This window comes from Sinocyclocheilus rhinocerous, unplaced genomic scaffold (genome assembly GCF_001515625.1).
Source record: "Sinocyclocheilus rhinocerous isolate Xijiao unplaced genomic scaffold, SAMN03320098_v1.1 scaffold2584, whole genome shotgun sequence".
NCBI lineage: Eukaryota > Metazoa > Chordata > Actinopteri > Cypriniformes > Cyprinidae > Sinocyclocheilus > Sinocyclocheilus rhinocerous.
The window spans coordinates 307,256-326,399 of record NW_015652145.1 but is presented as its reverse complement, the minus strand read 5'-3'; the positions used below and the strand labels follow the sequence as shown (position 1 = coordinate 326,399).

The window sequence follows — 19,144 nt, the reverse complement described above, 5'->3', positions numbered from 1 at the left end:
TATATATATATATATAAAGTCTGTTTGGCAGAAAAGGGTAGTAGAAAGTAATTGATGAATATATATTAGGTTTAATATTTTGTTACATTTGATATAATAGTTGAATGTATCATTTATAATATTATGTGTATTTAATGTGGAATTGTGTTGTTATATGCAGTAATATAAAGTTCTGCTTGTGATTTTTCTAATATGGACTATATACAGTGTGAGGATATATCACATACAGACAGCACTCATAAAGACAAGTCACCAAATGTCTGGCACATCATCCTGTCATTTATTACATCAAATTGTTGATTTATGAGTGTGCCTAGAAAGGGCTGACACATCCCTTTGTCATCGCCAAACCTTTGCACTTGAATGTGAAAATGGAATGACCCGAGTGAGAGATCGTAGTGTAACACATTCAGTATGAGGAAATGGGGCACGACAGTCCCAAAATGGGCGTGTGTCCGGATGTCCAGACCTAGCAGACAGGCTGTGCCCATCCATACAAATTTCAGAGGGAGAGGGCCAGCGAGAGCTGATTGCAATGTAAGCGTCTGGTGCTGTCAGCAGCTTTAAATCACACAGGCACTCCACAACAAAAAACACAGAGAGCTATTGTGCTCCCGAACAATAATGGTCAATTTATACACTGGACGTCTGCTTTCAATTTGTAAACACTTATTAAAACAGGTATCTTTGGTGATATAGGAAAAAAAAATAGAGAACCTCTATGAGAATTGCCATTGTTCTGTGTAATTTAACTCCGAAATGAAAGCTTATCCCTCTGGAGAATGCCAATGTTAGGAAGAGGTGGCCGAGGTTTACTTTAACAAGGCTGCTGATCGTTTCAATCTGACCTCAACAGTTTGTATGGCACATTTTTACTGAGATCTGACGCAATGTAATACAGGCCTTGCAGAGAGTTTGTTGTTGAATGATAGGGCAGTTATAAACTATACTGGAGCTGACAGCAAACCAAAGCACTGTTGCTCATTTCACATGCGTAGAGGGTGTTTGCATACACATTTAATGAAGGGTGAAAGGACGGATTGAAAAGAGGTCTTTAAAAAGTGAAAAATGGCGATAATTAGAAGGGTTTTCTCCACTCTGTCATCTGATGGAGTTTGGGTTCCCCTCTGTCACCTTTGGCTTGGCCAGTTGGGGCTCAAAAGACACTTAATATTCAGTATCAGTAATATTGTCGATTATTCTGTACTGGCACTATCAAATGAGAACAAAACTGGAACTGAATTGAGCTGGATATTGACACTATTGTCTTCTGTCGAGCTGCCTTTGAAGGTTTTTCATAATTAAGGAACTTAACAAGATGTCAAACTGAATTGAATCAACATTGAACAAAATTTAACTGAATAATGACACTATTGTCTTCTGTAGAGCTACTTTGTCGCTGTACAGAATTTTATTTGAAATTGGACTGCAACATTAATACTTTCAGTGAACTGAATCAACACTGAGCTAACCTGAGCTATATAATCTTACTATGTCTTCTGTAGAGCAGCTTTATAACTGAACTGGAATAGTTTCATAATTGATGAACTTTGCGACATTTACACTGTTATTGAACTAAATTGAGCTGAATAATGGCACTGTTGCCATCTGTAGAGCTGCTTTACAGCTGAAGTAATTTCATTTCAGTTTTGTAACGCTGTTATTTTCCCGTTTATTTCTGTGACGCTCTTTTAAAACAATGTGTATTAAATAAAGCACCATAAATGCGACTTGACTTGTTTTGATTAGTCTTTTTCTAAGTGAACCCACTTACGGAGACACCTGAAGAGTCAGCTAATAATACTACTGCATTATGAGGTTAAGAGGAAAGCTTAGCTGACTTTACAGTATTTAACAGAGCGTCATGGTCAGGGCATTCATTTCTCATCTGCAAATTCATCATAAGTGTTTGACCTGGACCTCCTTCCTGTCTCTGTGAGGAAATGCAACTGTTTTAAAGTAGTTTCACATATTTCTTAAAGAACTTTAAAGACAAAGCATCCTATACACACAAAACCACTGACACAAATCCCTAACAGTATGCTATTCACTTGTTTGAGGCCCAGGAAGCTGTGTCTAAAAGAAGAATCAAACAACGGGCCTTTTAAGATGGAAGCAAATAAAGATATTATCTATAAAAGCGATCATCTAACTAATTTCTTAACTGCATGGAAAGTTACTGATAAATGTGCACATACTAAAGCAGGTTTTACAAGTTTACTAACTTGAGCCTGTTTATTTATAGGACACGTGAATAGGCAAGGTAAGTGATTAGAGGCATTAAATGACATTATCCGTTTTTGCTTGAAAACTGGATACATTCCTCTCTTGAACTCTGTGAGACCTACTAGGTAACATGGCAGGATATTCAAACCTCATTCTGTTATGTTTTCTTTTCTTTCTTTTTTTATTATTTATTCAGATTGTTTCATTCACAAACTTACTTGTAATGATGTTGAAATGTTGAGTCTGCAAACCTTCATACGACTAGACGAATCCTTCATGAAATGATGCCCTTGACAGTGACAGCAAGGATGGCGCTCCCTTCGTTTCAGCACTCTGTAATATGTGAATAATCTTTGCAAAGCTTGTTCAGAAAAGGTTTGAATTCACATGAAATATGAGCATGTGGTGAAAGGAAAGCATTTTGGCCTATGAAAGATGTACTTTGTGTAAACATCGGAGTCAAACGAGAACTCTATGCTCTCAAACCAGATCGATTTTAGAGCCTCTTTGACCATCAGGTGAAATAATTATATAACGTTGGATGAGGCTTTCAGCTTCTCTTCAGTTTATTTCTATTTTATATAATTATTATTCATATAAATAAAACATATCAGGTTATACAAATGTAGTAACTATTCACACTTCCTAATTACTAAGTCTTCACTTGCAATTTGAATGGTCTTGTAAATGGAAAGATTCAGTTTGCTGTGTTCATCTCAGGTCTTTGGAAACAGGCCCTGGATTTGAGGATTATGGAAACAAAAGAGGGACAAACAGCTTCATCTAGTGGCGGCTTCATGAGATTTTCTTTCGCAGTTCATAGTTGAAATCATAACAGTTTGGATTTAACCATTCAGGAAAGTTTAGATTAATTATATGTAGTATAAGAAAAATCCTTTGTCAGTGAGGATGAATATCAGAATGTGCATGTTGATTTGTGATTTTGTGGTTATCAAAAAGACAAATTGCTTGCTTTGAAAACTAAAAAGAGTCAATATATATTTTAAGAAATTTACAATTTTAGGATATAGGTTATATATTTATATCAGCTTTACATCCTTATGTAGCCTATAGTCATATCTTCCTATGGATGCAATGTAAAGTAAGTCTAATTTCTTCACATGGCCACTAGATGGGGATAAAAAGAAATAAAAGTCTCTCTCAGGTGACCATGCAGATTCATGAGCTAGTGTTCATGTTATGATTACATACAGTGCGATTTGCCTTTCAATAGCCAAGCACATATTTGCTGTAGTTCAGTAAAAGCTTATTTTTTGTTCTTAACACAAAGCCCTTCAGTCATGTCAGACAAAGGCCAAGACGTCGATTTAACTAGAGCCAAACAAAACACGGGAGTCTGGCTGGTGAAGGTTGGTGGTTTATCAGTCAGCATTGGTGCTGAGCATTTGAACAAACTCTGAAAAATTAAACTATGGCGCTTAACTAACTCTTTGTACAGTTGATATGAATGATAAAGGATGTTTCAACGGCGCGTTATTTGTACTTTGATATATTTTTTTCTCAATTTTGTGCTACAAAAGTACTGAAGTTATTTGGAAATCCACAACGTGCCCTGTTATTGTTAAAACTGTCCCAATACGAAGTTAGTAGTCAGTATAAGTGAGATGTATACAGCAAGATTAAAAAGAAACATGGACATCAGTCATGGAGTGGTCTTAGGCTATTTGATTTAAAAAAAAAAAAAAATGCTTTGTAGCTCTGGTCTAACTGTTTAAATTAATGGTGGTACAACTCACTCTGATCTTCTTTATCTCAAATTTGGAGTCATTTTGAAGATGAGGTGTGATAGTGATCAGATTTACAATGAAGGATGGACCCAAGCTGTATCCAAGGACCAGAATCATTTTTTATCTTTTTTTATCATGGAATAGTAAGTAGCCAGCCAGCAACAACCCAGAAAACCATAGCAACATGCTAAGAACTACCTTAGCAACTGCACAGCAGTGCCATGGCAACCTCACACTATATGTATCATCAAGTTTACACTTACATTTGCTTCAGAAAATGTAAACATATAGTTGAATTATTGAATTATAATCATTTATACTCAGACAAATATGAGCAGTGTACTGTTTTAGGAAATAGACAAATAGCTACATTTAGACTTCATCACTTTTCCTTAGGTTCCCAAATATCTTTCTCAGCAGTGGGCAAAAGCATCTGGGCTATTGCTTATGCAGACGCTGATTGATGGTTTCCTCAGGTGTCTTTCAATCGGAGCGAGGAGCTGACAGTGGTGGAGTGCTCTGGGGAGAAGGTTTCGTCAGTGCGCTCCCCTCGAGGACATCCCTTCACCATACAGACGGTGGGTGGTCAGGCCCTTGCTGTCTTTACAGAGACTTCAGGTAAGTATAACGATGCTCTCTGACACTGAATTTTAACTGGTGTAAGGAACTGTGTCACCTTTCTGTCCAAGATCAACATAAATGGTTAAGTTAGTTTTTCATTGTTTATATACAGTAAGCTGGTACATCAGCCAGTCCAAATAATTGGATGATATTTAGTTATTTTGAGATGATCGGCATCAGCCAATAACTGTGCCTGCTTGGCTGATCAACAGAACTAACCATTACATCTAGCGTTAGTCCCAAAATCTAAAAACAGCCTAGCTAATGGATACTTTTAAAATATTTTTTATTGTGGAAAAAACACATTTGCTTGCTTAATTTTTCCAGCAATTTTGTGGAAATATTACTGCTGTAACTAAGTTTATTGTATAAATTGGCACTGTACTGTCTCCTTGTTCTCTAGGTGTTGATACCAGCACAGTATACCGTTCAAAAATGTATGAAAAAAATTTATACTTTAATTCAGCAAGGACACATTCAATTGTTTAAAGCATTTTATTGTTCATTTTGGGCAGACAAATTGCTTTATTCTGTAATCATTGTACATTGTATAAACTTGCGGTCATCAAGGGTCGCCCTCATACTTTACCGTTGCAAAACGAAAGATATAGATTGAAGGTCACTGCTTTACAGTGCAGCTTATATTCACAGCATAATAATTGCAGCCTTACTGAAAAATCACACAAGCCTAAGTGTGGAATTGCAATCATTGTGTTGTGCGCTTTTGTTCACTTATGATTTTTTTTCCAGTTGTCTGCTTAGCGCTCACAAGCCCCAGGTATTGATTAAGTGTTGCTAAGCAACAGGTTGGCCACAGAAGTTGTCCATGAATAGAGGCTCTACTTGTTACAGTTAAAAGCTTTTTCTGGGGGTGGAAGGGTAACAGTGTCTTTTTCTCAGTAAGTTATGAATTGAAATGGTTCAGGGTATGAAAAGCTCTCTTACTGGCTAATGCAAAGCACAAATGCTCTTCTTTGGTATTAGTTTCTTTTTTAGTATTGAAGAGGACATAGAGGGCCATTTGAGGGAAGGGGGTCACATCAATGTGCAGACAGGTATCAGAAAGATCAGGTTTTTGAATTCTCTGTCATAAAGGCCAAAACAAAACCTCCGCAACGAGGGTGTGTGTGCATGCTTAGGGATTGCTTTGAACTGCACATCTATTTGTTTTAATGACCTATAGTGACCCTAGGTGTAATGCATGTGATTCAGATTGGACACGTGTGTCCTTGGCTCAATGATTTAAGATGCACATACTTGGGTGTATCGGGCTTAGGTTAAATATGCTTCTGTAAAAGCATTTTCAGAGTCGGAAAGCAGCAGTTTATATGGACCAGGTGCTGCCATGTGTGGAGGAGCTGCTGAGACTTTGATAAGCTGTCAGGGTTGAATATTTTTTCTTGCTTATTAAGTTCTTTACAACAATAGGTTGAAGAGGCAGCTTGACTTGATTGACATGGCCGCTTAAAGCCTGTTGCCAGGTTAAAGTTGGACTTGACGAGTCGGACACTTGTTCACACATGTGCGCTACTCTTCTGAAAGCCGTGAAAGGCACTTTCTGTGCACACGGTAGTGCACATTTCCATCTGCGACTTGAAATAGAGATGCCACTATTCAGCTCACACAAAAGAGTCACGTGACCGTGGTAATCAAGGCTGGATGTTGGGGGTTGAGAAGGTAGTTTTTTTCCAGGCATGTACACATACTGTAAGCATGTTTAGTGCATTTGGCTGGCATTCATGGTGACAGATGTTTTATTTTAAAACCCACAGTTTCTTAATCTGAATATTTGGTTTGATTTAATAAATGCTTGTTGAATATCAGAAGTCAGCATGAAGATACGCAGGCTTTGTTTCTTGCATTTTTCTCCTTCCAACTCTTAATCAAACTTTGCTTTGATTTGTTCCAGTCGTGCCTTTCATTTACAGATGGCCTTGACTATTGCCCATTTCACGTTGTTCTAACATGGCGGTGTGCCTCTATTGTCTATTCATACTCACACTTTGAAAAGTACATTAGCAGGAATTTTATTCTTCGCTCTCGCTCCGTTCTCTCTCTGTGTGGCTGAGAAATTGGTCTCTTAAGGGCATATGAGTCCTTGAAGTCACATGTTTGCCTGACCATTAATTTTGATCAAATTGAGAGAGAGCCATTAGTCATGCCTCCTTGGGAGCACATGATGAGAATCGTTGGCTTCTTTTTGTTATGTAGGAGTCTCATTTGCCTGGCAACAATTGAATGTGAGACTAATCCATGAATATTTCAGCTGTTAATGGGTTTCTTCCATTTGAAATAAATGCTCCCGCTTACCAGCACCCTCCCGCAGGTCTCCAGTCCCCTGCTGGCAGCGGTTTAGAAACACATCAGCCGGTGACGACGGCTAATAAGCCCTGCCGTGTCTCATCAAATATGAATGACTGATATCTGCAATTAAAAAGGACCCGGTTTTGATGTCCACACGACAAACCGGGGAGATTGAAGGTTTCATTTTTTCCCTGTGTCAGAAATGTGCTTTAGACTCATTTTAGTGGGAGATTACATGACAGATTTGATGGAAACAGATTGGTACTAGTGTGTGGAGATGTCGGCTAATCCAAAGTGAGTGTAACCATATGTCTGCCTTTGCCTTTCTTTGAAAAAGCCGACTTAGACTGTAACTGAATTTAGCTGCATGTCGAGCAGAGCTGTTTTTTTAGAATCACTCAGCGCTCTTGACTGCGCTCTGAATGTTTTGTTGCAAAATTCACAGGGCGATTGATCTATTTTGAACTTGATATTTTCCCACGGTAACTGAGCTCCTGACTCTGACTAATGTTACTGGACTTTAAATACATTTTTTAGGTTGAAAACAATTTTTTTTTGTCAATGAGCTAAATGAGTGTGCATAGTTTTCTGGAAATACAGAAGAATTCTTCAGATGTTTATGAATCAGTGCACACATGCTAGAATATCTGTGGTAGATGTATGTATGCCACATGCTCTAAAATGATCAAACCCATTCGAATTTGGATCAATGCTGGAGGAAATTTAATTTTAGGTCACATTTTGCTGCATAATATTGCAAACTTACAATTTAGGACAGAGTATCTCTCTTACAAGCCGACTCCACAGCATATAAGAAAAAAAAAAATGTAGCTCTATTTATACAGCCCACCGTACATTCCACAGTTCACAGACAAAACCATATGCAGTGTTTGTCAGTGTAGATTGTCACCTAAAAGATAAACCACAGTGTCATTTATAAACATTTCAACAGTATTTTGAATAAATTATAATGTGGCTTTATTGTGCAAAACATTTACAGACTGAAAATTACAACCTGTTGTTCACTACATGTGTTCACATTACCAGAAATCACAAAACTTGCTCACAAATGTAATGATCATTGCACTCAGCCTTTAGATTCCACAGTACTCTGCAATTCAGATTCATTATCATTATCACAGTCATCATCTACAGTACAAACTGTTGCTCTTCCTGCACAAACATCTGTAAACAGAAGACGACTATGAACACAAACCAAACAAAACCCCACAGCACAGTACACAACATCTCTCTCATTTCTCAAGGCTGTCCGTCGGAGTGTGTCACATAGAAGCAGTTAGCGTAGAGTATTCCAGAACAGGTTTTCGGTTGAGGACGCTGGTGTTTGTTGACGCAGGATGGTTTTACAGCAGGTCATGTGGTGACAGTTCTGCTCGGGTCACTTGACAAAATGCAGAGCCTCGCACTGAACCACTGATCCACGGCTGCTGTCTAGGCTGGTGAGCAGGCGAAAGCCTCCTTTGAGAGCGAGCATCACCGTCTCCAGCTTCAGACACTCGAGTGTACACAAAAACGTGCTGTCCTGCTTCAGCACAAGCCGAGAGCCCTGCTCCGACTTGATGAAATGCCGGAACTGGATGATGTTGGACGACACCTCAAACTCTTCCGGAAAGCCATCCAAGCGGCTCTTGGAAATCTGCACCAGGCGTTTCTTCACCTTCTCAATGAAGGTGCTGTCGCTGCAGTAGACCCTCAGACCATGCGAGCGCTCATGGCTGTCCGTCACCTCCAGGAAGGCGGGCTCGTGCTGCGTGGCCTGCTGCTGCTCCCAGTCCTGCAGGGCTTGGGCCAGCTCGCTCAGCCGGTAGAAGTTGGCCTCGCGTCGGAGCAGCCCGGCTTCCTTGAAGTCATCGGGAAGCACCAGCTCGCCCATTCGCAAGAAATTCAAAACGTGCCGGAAGATGGGCCCATCGCGGTCGATGAAGGTGTTGCCCATGGAGTCCACATGCACCACGGGCTTCTTCCCCGTGACCATCTCTTCCAGCAGAGAGCCGGGATGCTTGACCAGGGTGTGGCGCTGCGCGGCGTACAGGTAGCCCCCCACGTTGATGGTGATGGTGCCAGAGGAAGGTTTCTTGAAGCTCTTGCTGGGCTGCAGCAAGTCCGGATTGATCTGTCTCAGTTCACTCTCCATCCTTCTGAGATTCCATTCCATGCCGTGCTTCACACCCAGCCTGGCGGAGTGTATGGGGAGCGCGCGCGTGAGCAGGCGGGCGGACAAATAGGAGCGCAGCTGAGCGGCGCTGGCATGGAGCGCGGGAGCAGTGTGCGCTGCCAACGGTGTCTGAGCCTTTCACAGCCACGCAAACGCACACATATATGTGTGCGAGCATGCACTCGCAGTGAGAGGAGGGGTGTTAAGGGTGGGCTCAACTGCGTCAGCGGTGTGGGCTCAGAAAGAGCGAGCGTTTTGCTTGCTGCCCTCTGCTCTAAAGGCTGAATTTAATCACCTTTCCACTTCAGTGCCTCTCTGGCTCGGCATTTAGCATCGCTGCCCTCTGATGAAAGGACTCCTCGGTTGGGTGGCGGCACGTGAACTCACCAAGAGGGCCAAATCACAGGGATCCCACATAATGAACTCCCTCCAATGAGAGCGAGATGTTAATGCTTTTGCGTCTATCGTGTTAAGTCGTTGCTTTGGAAAGCCGTCTGTGATATGCCGACAACTGACAGCTTTATCGCCAAACGAGAGCTGTATTGAGTACAGTGTAGGTGTAGTAATGTAAATTATTTGCTAGTCTTCATATCAAAAGGGATGAATGCATTGAAGCCTTCTCGCTCTCTTTGAGAGGCTTTGAGGTACTCGCTTTGACCCAGTTATCGGCGGAGCCTTTGATAAGGAAGCCTATGACTTCACTTGAAGTCATGGGGACTGAGACAGTAATTGGCCCCAAGCTGTCTTTAAGGGTGTTGTACATGGAACCAAGACGTACAGTGCTGTGTCACCATATAAACCATCCTGGGATGAAAACCCAGAATCAACATTCCTAATATAATCCTTGTTAAACTTGGGCTGTCAGTAACAAAGGGTCTGAGCCTTCATCTGTCACAAAGAAGACATGCCCTTAAACAGCAGTAGAATCGCTATGACATTTTTCTCAGTGATGTCACTAACCGATGGCAGCCTGTCAATCATTCTTGAATGACAGCACCTCTATGGTAGCCCCAGGACAGGGGTGATGGACCCTTCAGGGATAAATGTTGTTGCGTGTACGTCGTCAGCAGCTGAGACGGGGTGGAGGCTAATCCACTGTCTGAGTGCTAGGCTTGATTTGACTGCATATTCATCAGATGGATTAAATTGGATGTTTTCACACATCTCACTTTATCACTGAATGAACATTTAAAAAATGTGTCCTTGCTTCTGTTATACAGTACATACAATGACAGCTGGTATTTCGATTTATTAAATCACTTGAGTTTTACTTGCTATGGATGAGTTTTGAACAACGGCACAGTCTAAGGGTCGTGTCAAATAGTTCTAGCTAACTAGATCTCAGGATTAATAAATTAATAAATGTCGCATAAGCCTATTTTTTGGTGAAAACTGTATTAGATTGTAATAAATTATTTAAGGCAAGACAACCCAGGTGAAAACAATTAACAAATATAAAAATGAACAGATATTACCATAACTCTCCAGGGGATTGATTGCATTAAGAATTGTAAAACATTTTTGTATTACAATTCTTCTGAAATGATTATGTTTGAATATACAAATGATGCATTATCTAATTAAATGTGCACTAATTTGTATATATTTCAAGAACAGAAATCTGAACATTGGATAAAGCCAGGTTCAAAATGGTTTCCTTGTTTTTCACATATTAGAGTCCCAGAGGGGATTTTGGTGTCTCTTTTTACCATTCCATAAAATACTGTCAACAGCCAGAAAACAATTTCACCACATATTTAGAAATAAAATGTTGCATAAAATCAGTCAAGTTATATATAAAAAAAACTCCTCTGTAAAAAAACAGAATATATAGTAGATAGAAATTAAACTGTAAAGTTTGGTGCTATGATATGGAGCCATTAAAGAAATTATTTGCATTTGAAATGGACAAATAGAAAGTGTAATGAAATAAACATTTAAAGGTTTATTTTGGATGTTTTCACTCCACTAGTCTGAAGAAGACATGTTATGGAAGCAAAATAGTGCAATTTCTATTTTCAGTTTACAATTTCATGTTTTTGCCTATTAAAAACTGAGCATCACATAATTCATATTTAGAAGCTAAGCCTTCACCATGTTGTGGATGTCACAAACGGCTTGTCTGTGCAACCCGGCGCCACTTTCCTCATGACTTTTTTTTTACCGTGCCTCCCATGCACATAGCCATCTGATTACAGATGCAGTGACAGTTCATTATGGTCATATATGACTGATTATAGTTGTTACAGACGATGGCTCGGTCATGGTTTAATCATCATGTGATTACTGGGTTTATTCATCTGCATTTGAATTGCAAACAGGGTTTAACTATGCCAGAGAAAATAGTGGGTGGCTGACCTGCTTTTTCTCATCTATCTTTTTTGTTTTAATTAGTGCACTTCTTTGTTCAACTTGAAGAGGCCTAAATTGATTTTAGTCCATCAGTGGCGGACTGGCACAAGCAGGCAAATGTAGATCAGAGCACATGGATGGGAGATATTAGTGAAACAATAATCAGTTATGAATATTCATGAAACTACAATAGCCAAAAAACTATTTGGACACTTAAGTCATGCATTACAAAACAGAATAGCAAATTGTGTGGCGATTATTTTAAAGGATGATAGCTCAAGCACACTTTTCATAATAACAATTCATGAAAAACTAGTTTTAAATGATAGATATACCATATGACGTCGACGTACATGTCATGCAAAAGAAAAAAATAGATTTTCAGACTCTGACCTGTCATGCCTACAAACGAGGGAACAAAACATTAGTACAATGTGGCATTAATACAATTTACCTAAAACTAGGGAACAACTTAAGTTGTTTGCATCTTGTATTTTCCGTCTGCAATTTTTTCTGTATTTTTAGCTTCAGTTTAAACAGTGTTATGCCAAACATAATACTGTTTAAACGGAAGCTAAAAATATTGTGTGAAACTGGTTTTCAAACGGTAGCATGTTCATAATTGATATGATGAACTAGCCTGTGGTTACTTTGTGTGAACTTGAATTCATCACTGAATTTCATACATTATGTCCACTAAAAGCCAATTGCAAACTGCCTTTTTTGCACCCTTGAAGAAAACCACAGGAAAGGGGCGAAAGAAATTGAGCAAATGAATCTCTTCAGGAATGGATGAATGACAAATTTCATCTTTTATGATCTAGCCGTCCTGAGTTTTTATTTATTTATTTGATAAGTTACCCTGCAATCGAACCACTGTGTAATATTCCTTTCACATTTATACACATTGTATGTTTGTTTTCTCCCACAGTCTTAACAGCTGAATTTTCTTAAGTATGAATTTAGCTTTTATGTTGTTGTCATGGAAACAAAATAAAGTGGCAGTTACGTGTGGCTGTTCAAATGGCCACATATGAGACCGTAATGCCCTGCACCCTTAAGAGCATTTGCTTCAAATCGTCTGCCCTTCGGAGTGTGTCGGGCAGTGAATGCTCACTTCTGAATGATATCAGCCCTAAGAATCTCCTTGAGAGCAGATGAGAAGCTTTTATAACTAATGCAATGAAATTCATGCATTTTTTAATTGCGACTTAAGTGTCTAAATACATTTGGGGCTGCCATACATGCTGTTGTTTGTGAGATTGGCAGATGCAAGAAAAAAGTACCTTTGCTTGATGTTTGCAGACACTAAATTATCAAGTTGCACGGTATTTCAAAACAGATGTGGAAATGGAGCCGGCAGACTTAGAGCGGAGAGAAATTGTGCCACAGACGTGATTTAAAAAGCCTCTGAGGCATATGATTAAGAGTCTTATTATTATTTTACTGTCATATTGTCCCAAAATATCTCCCTCTACTCCCTCGGAGTCCTTTAAAAAGATGACAACTGTTTTTGTGCTCTGGCAAATCTTCTCAGTGTTATGGCACTTCACAAATTTCAGTGCAGAATAAGGTTGGTATGAAAAATCTTAATTGAAAAGCAAAAATTGAATGCTGCAGTGTCATAGAATGCAGCGTTTGGACCATGTGCAATACTAGACGCATTTCGAAATGATCAAAATCAACAGGCGCCGGGGTGAGCGCTGGGTTTAAGAGACCTTGAGGCGCTGAAAAGGCTTCTTTCTCTGCTGTTGTATGCTGATGAAGAGACTGTGGGGATTGAAGCTCTGCCTGCAGGTGGGTGTGTGTGAGTGAGTGGAGGTAGAGAGGCTGTGTCCTGCTGAGGGCCGGGGATGTTATTGCTCTCGTCTCTGAGGAAGTCAAACTGGTGGGATCTTGTGAGGAGGTGGAAGGCCGACCCCCGTAACCTCGCTATCATCTCAGCATCGGATCTGCTGCCCACCATCGGTTTGAGCAACTCGTGCCACCCCCAAACACAGTCCTACTCCATTCAGAGCCAGCATTAATGCGTCTCGGGCTGATTTAAATATGAATCCTGTGTGGAAGTACTTATGTAACGTTACCGGCCTTGTAAGATGCGCGAGTCACTTGACGCTCGGGGAGGGATGGTGCAGAGGAGATGCGAACCTCGAGGTCTCGGTTCGCCCTGATCCCTCTTCATAGCCTCCGGGTAATTGCGAGGAAAATGGATGCTTTGTTGAAGTTGTGAAACACAAGTGGGCGTTTTTATGGAGTTACTCCAACAAGTGCTCTAACACTCATCTGGCAATAATTGCCAATAATTGTGCGCATTAGTGCTGCTCTGATGGATTTTGTGAGTGAAATATTTCTGCCCTTTTGAAAGGCCTCTGGGACAAAAACCACAAGGTATTACAGGCACCGCTGTACAGTTAATACAATCAATAGAAGCAAGCTAAACCATTAGGCTGACTTCACAGTGCGCCATCAAATGAGAGCGTTACAACACAATGCCATTCTGCAGGAGGGAGGCTCATCTGGGTTTGATTAAAATCATCACTCGTGCCAGGTTGACCACGTCGTTTTTCATACAAGAGTCAAACACTTCAGAATAGTGCCATAAAAACTGGTTGAATCACAATATTTCAATTGTCACCTTAAAAGAGGGGTTTCGTGCCAACGCTTTATTAGAGAGTGCTTGCTGTTGAAGTATGTTAATGTTTTAGTACAATGCGAAGCCATTAGTTGTGCTCGCAAAATTCAGATATTTTTAATGAGGTTTGCTTATCCTTCTGTGAGTGTGTAATGCATGACACATAGTGCATGTTAAAGGCTGTGCAATGTTAAAGGAATAGTTCACCTACAATTTTTAATTTGCTGGAAATTTACTCGCCCTCAAGTCATCCAAAATGTACTGTAGATGAGTTTGTTTCTTCATCAGAACAGATTTGGAGAAATGTGGCATTACATCACTTGCTCACCAATGGATCCTCTGCAGTGAATGGGTGCCGTCAGAATGAGAGTCCAAACAGCTGATAAAAACATCACAATAATCCACAAGTAATCCACACCGCTCCAGTCCATCAGTGAATGCCTTGTCCAGAGAAACGCTGCATGTTTGTAAGAAACAAATCCATCAGTAAGGCATTTTAACTCTGAACTGTTGCTTCTGGACAAAATATGAGTCCATTCCTCCAGTGAAAAAGTCCATCCTGTGTTGTCCTCTCACATCAAAATCTACCAACATGTTTGTTTACAACTGTTTTGGATTGTTTTCACTTGTAAAAGGAGCTTGATCTCTGCATATTTCTCTCTTGATTCAGACAAGATGACCTTTTTAACTGCAGCAATATTATGTATAGATTACTCATATTTTAGCCGTAAGCAATGGTTTGAATTTAAATGATGGATTTGTTTCAACAGCTTTTCACTTCAAAATATTAATTGATGGACTGGAGTGGTGTGAATTATTGTGATGTTTTTATCAGCTGTTTGGACTCTCATTCTGACAGCACCCGTTCACTGCAGAGGATCCATTGGTGAGCAAGTGATGTAATGCTACATTTCTCCAAATCTGTTCTGATGAAGAAACAAACTCATCTACATCTTGGATGACCTGAGGGTGAGTACATTTTCAGCAAATTAAATTTTTTTGGGTGAACTACTCCTTTAAAAAGGGAATAATTAATTGAGAAATAAATATGAAAACTCACCAGGTGTGTACATGATGACAAATACATTTTTTGGATGAACTGTCCTTTCTCTGAAATAGATCAAGTAGAATGTCTTTTGTTTTTAAGACAAGCTGGCTCTTGAAGGCATGGTTGTGCAGCGCGCTGAGTGCAGTCAGTGAGAGCTACATGAAACTAAAAAAGTAAGTCAAAGTTTGATCACAATACTTCAGTCTTATCAAATGCATCTAGAGATGTGTTTTATTTACAGGCTACAGATTGAAGAATCCACCAAACCTCTTCGTTTTTCCCAGAAGCTTGAGAAAGCCATCACAACAAATTACAAACCTGTGTCCAACCACAGCCATAATGTAAGTGTGTGTGTGATATAATAATGTGAGCGAACAAATAAATGCTCTGGTTTTCTTATGCTTCTCTTCAGCTAGAATATGAGAAGAGAAAGAAAGAGGAAGGTAAGCGTGCAAGAGCTGACAAGCAGAAGGTTCTGGAAATGCTCTTCTCTGCCTTTGAGAAGCACCAGTACTACAACATCAGAGACCTGGTGGACATCACAAAGCAACCGGTGGTTAGTTGTCCAGCTCAAGGCAGTGGAAAGTGAAAACTCTGAGCCATTATATAAACGAGAGCTTGTGCCTCCCCTCGTGAAAAAAAGTACACTTTAGTATACTTTTAAAAAGAGTAGTTATTATGGAAATTATATACTTTAAAATAATATACTTAAGTGAGAACTGAATGTTATGTTTGCAGATGTTATTTGCAATTAAATGAAAGTGTATTATAGTTTAAGTTTATATTAAATGCAATTAGCTAAACTTCAAAGTCCTTTTCGTCCCACTTTAAGTAGGACTCAAGTACATGTAATTTCATAATTACTGCCATTGTCTTTTAAATAAAGTGCACTGCCATGCTTTTATGGTAAACTAAAATATACTTTAATGTAATTTATTTTGAAACTTTAATGTATTGTATTTAAATTATTTGTAATTACACATTTGAATGATGAGGTAAGAATTCAGATTTGAGGTTCATAGTACAAGTGGACTTTCAATAGAATTAAGTTCACAAGAGTTCATCCAAACTTTTGTTCAAAAATGTTTGTTCTGCTAACAGCAATTTTGAATCAATCTTCTCAGCTTTTATCAGAAATCATACACGAGAAAGATTCAACCAAGTAACAAGAAATTGCAAATACAGTATTCTGCATGGGCTTGGTGTTGATTATATTGTCATAGTTAAGTGAGCTCTTGATGATTCTATGAATAATTGCCACTTGACTGCTGCCTCTGTCTCCCTGAAGGATTGGAGAAATATAAATGTGACTGGAGTTACATGAGTCACAACTGAAAAGAAACTAAACAGAACTGAGTAAGATAATTGTTACTTCCCACAGTGGGCTTGCCATTTAGAGGATAGATTACACTAGCGAGGCTAAATAAAGAATTTAGCACTTTTCACAAAGTTTTTAGGGAGACGTGGTTAAAAGTTGGATGTATGATTACATTTTGTCACCCTGTCGATCTGCTCGTCCTCTAGAATTAGGTTCTTAGGGAGATCGGCGTGTACAATTCCCGAGGGCCTCATAAGAGCACCTGGGAGCTGAAGCCTGAATATCGCCACTATGAGAAAGGACAGGAGGAAAAAATGAAGTAATCCGGTTTACATAAGCCTGGGTTGGTTTTTCTTTCATGTAACTGTTGTTTGTTTCGGTTCCAGATTTGTTTTGGTCTCTTGTTCATAGACCTTGTTCACTCCCAGGTGGAACGTATGTCAGTATAAAAGAAATGAGATCAACTTTTTTTCTTGGGTTACATAACGAAGTGTTTCTCTAAGAGCATTATGAAATGAATACTGTAATTTGCATATGACGCTTACATTCTTCTGAGTAAAGAGCACTTGTGTTTATGGTTACAGAAGCACATTAATAACATTAATGAAAACGCAGACACCCTTTGGACTTTCCATTAGTTTAATAGTTTCACAACTCTTGTCAGTAACAATTTAGAGGCTCTGCAAATAAACACATCTGTCCTGCTGGGCAGGAATAATCACGGCCAGGAGTAAATTGCACGAGATCGCGTGCAGGTCACACTTCACCACAACTAAAGAAAAACAATATCTGCATTGCAAGATGAAGCCTATTTTTGGATTGTTACATAATCACAATTTCTCCCAAAATTCATTACTGTAATGACTTTTAGTGCTTCTGTATTTAATATTATTCTCTACTGTGTTTACTCATTACTGTATTTTGTTATTCAGATTAAATTAGCATGAAGGCAACACAATAAATACCTTCATAATGTATAAATACTTTATAGTTGGGGGTTGGTTTGGTGATATAAAAATAAGAAACTTCATTTTCTAAAAGCAAAATTTAATTTTTGTTCTGGATAGGTGCCGCCCACCATATCTGCAGATGTTTGATCCGTTATTATGAAAAGATCTTTTTCACCACCCCCAATAGACAGATTAAAAATGTTACAAATAATTAAAAAAAAAACTTTATTAAATGCATTTATAATTGGTCAAAAGCATAGAAACGTTTGAGTTCAGTTAGATTTTTAGACTCTTATGCTCACCAATGCTGTATTTATTTAATCAAAAATACAGTGAAAACAGTAATTTTGTGAAATAGTTCAGTTTAAAGGTTTCCTACTGTAATATATTTAAAAATGTATTTCTGTGATGCAAAGCTGAATTTTCAGCATCATTACTCCAGTCTTCAGTGTCGCATGATCTCAGAAGTCGTTCTAATATGCTGATTTGCTCAAGAAACATTTCTTATCAATGTTGAAAACAGTTGTTCTGCTTAATATTTTTGCAATACAAGATAAAACAGATTTTTTTTTTTCAGGAATCCTTTGCTCAATAGAAAGTTCAGAAAAACTATTTACTCGAAATGGAAAACTTCTGTAATATATTTAAAAATGTATTTCTGTGATGCAAAGCTGAATTTTCAGCATCATTACTCCAGTCTTCAGTGTCGCATGATCTCAGAAGTCGTTCTAATATGCTGATTTGCTCAAGAAACATTTCTTATCAATGTTGAAAACAGTTGTTCTGCTTAATATTTTTGCAATACAAGATAAAACTGATTTTTTTTTTCAGGAATCCTTTGCTCAATAGAAAGTTTAGAAAAACTATTTACTCGAAATGGAAAACTTTTGTAAAATTACGTTTATTGTCACTTTTGATGAAATGTCTTGGTGTACGAAAGTATTAATGTATTATTTTTTTTAAATAGAGTGACCCCAAATTTAACAGTAGCATATATTTTTTTTAATTTTATAAATTCATTTTCTTACAATCATTAAACAATTAGCTGTAATTACTAAGATGCAGGCAAGGTCAAAAAATACTTTCATTGTCTTATAATATGCATTTATTTTTACCTATTTGCTCAACTACTCCCAAACATTCATTTTTCCAAACCCCTCCTTTGCTAATCTGCTGTGATTGGTCCGATTGGTCTCATTTTCATTTCATCTTGCCTGTAATGCCTGATAAAGCAGCGTTTGTGAGCGCAGCGCTCCTGTGTGTAGTGTTACCATGGAAACCGCTATTTTACCGCGCCAAAAGCGGCACCTAGTGGCAAAGAATGAATTTGCATTTTCATTCCGACCAACGCGAAAAGTCCCAACAAGTGGGCGGGCAATATGCTAATGTTTCATGTTGACGTCAAAATGAAACGGCTTGGGATTCGTTTTAAAAACGTTTCAATGATTCAGAGTTGACTCTTTCTTTTGAGAGACAATAACTTTATACACGGTGCACTTTCAGATTTAAAACTTGCCAGAATATTTTCATTCACTTAGAGCCGTGTTACACACTGCATGAAAGGTAATTTTCAAAAATCCATAATAGGGGCACTTTAAACAAACTCGACTGCAGTTTGGATACCTTGTTGAATGTTTATTATGAAACAGGGAGAAATATTACAATGGAGAGCATTAGACAATAACATGACACCTAATGTCACGTATACTAAAATGGTACATTGTGTTCATCTGGGCTTTCGCTACCCTACCCAGTGTGTGAAAGCCTTG

The 19,144-nt window shown here is 38.7% G+C and overlaps 1 protein-coding gene and 1 pseudogene across 1 annotated transcript; one reads left to right on the top strand and one right to left on the bottom strand.

Moving 5' to 3' along the window:
• The first annotated feature begins 3,515 nt into the window (after positions 1 to 3,515).
• Positions 3,516 to 16,748, top strand: LOC107713701 (general transcription factor IIF subunit 2-like; annotated as a pseudogene).
• On the bottom strand, positions 7,618 to 9,199 carry LOC107713709 (BTB/POZ domain-containing protein KCTD4-like). The gene has a single exon (XM_016519294.1). It carries the CDS (start codon positions 9,073 to 9,075, stop codon positions 8,299 to 8,301), a length of 777 nt encoding a protein of 258 aa, XP_016374780.1. The 5' UTR covers positions 9,076 to 9,199; the 3' UTR covers positions 7,618 to 8,298.
• Positions 16,749 to 19,144: the final 2,396 nt, after the last annotated feature.

Excerpts from the sequence above, each read along its gene's own strand:
- LOC107713709 (XM_016519294.1), bottom strand. The coding sequence starts at position 9,075 with ATGGAATGGAATCTCAGAAGGATGGAGAGTGAACTGAGACAGATCAAT.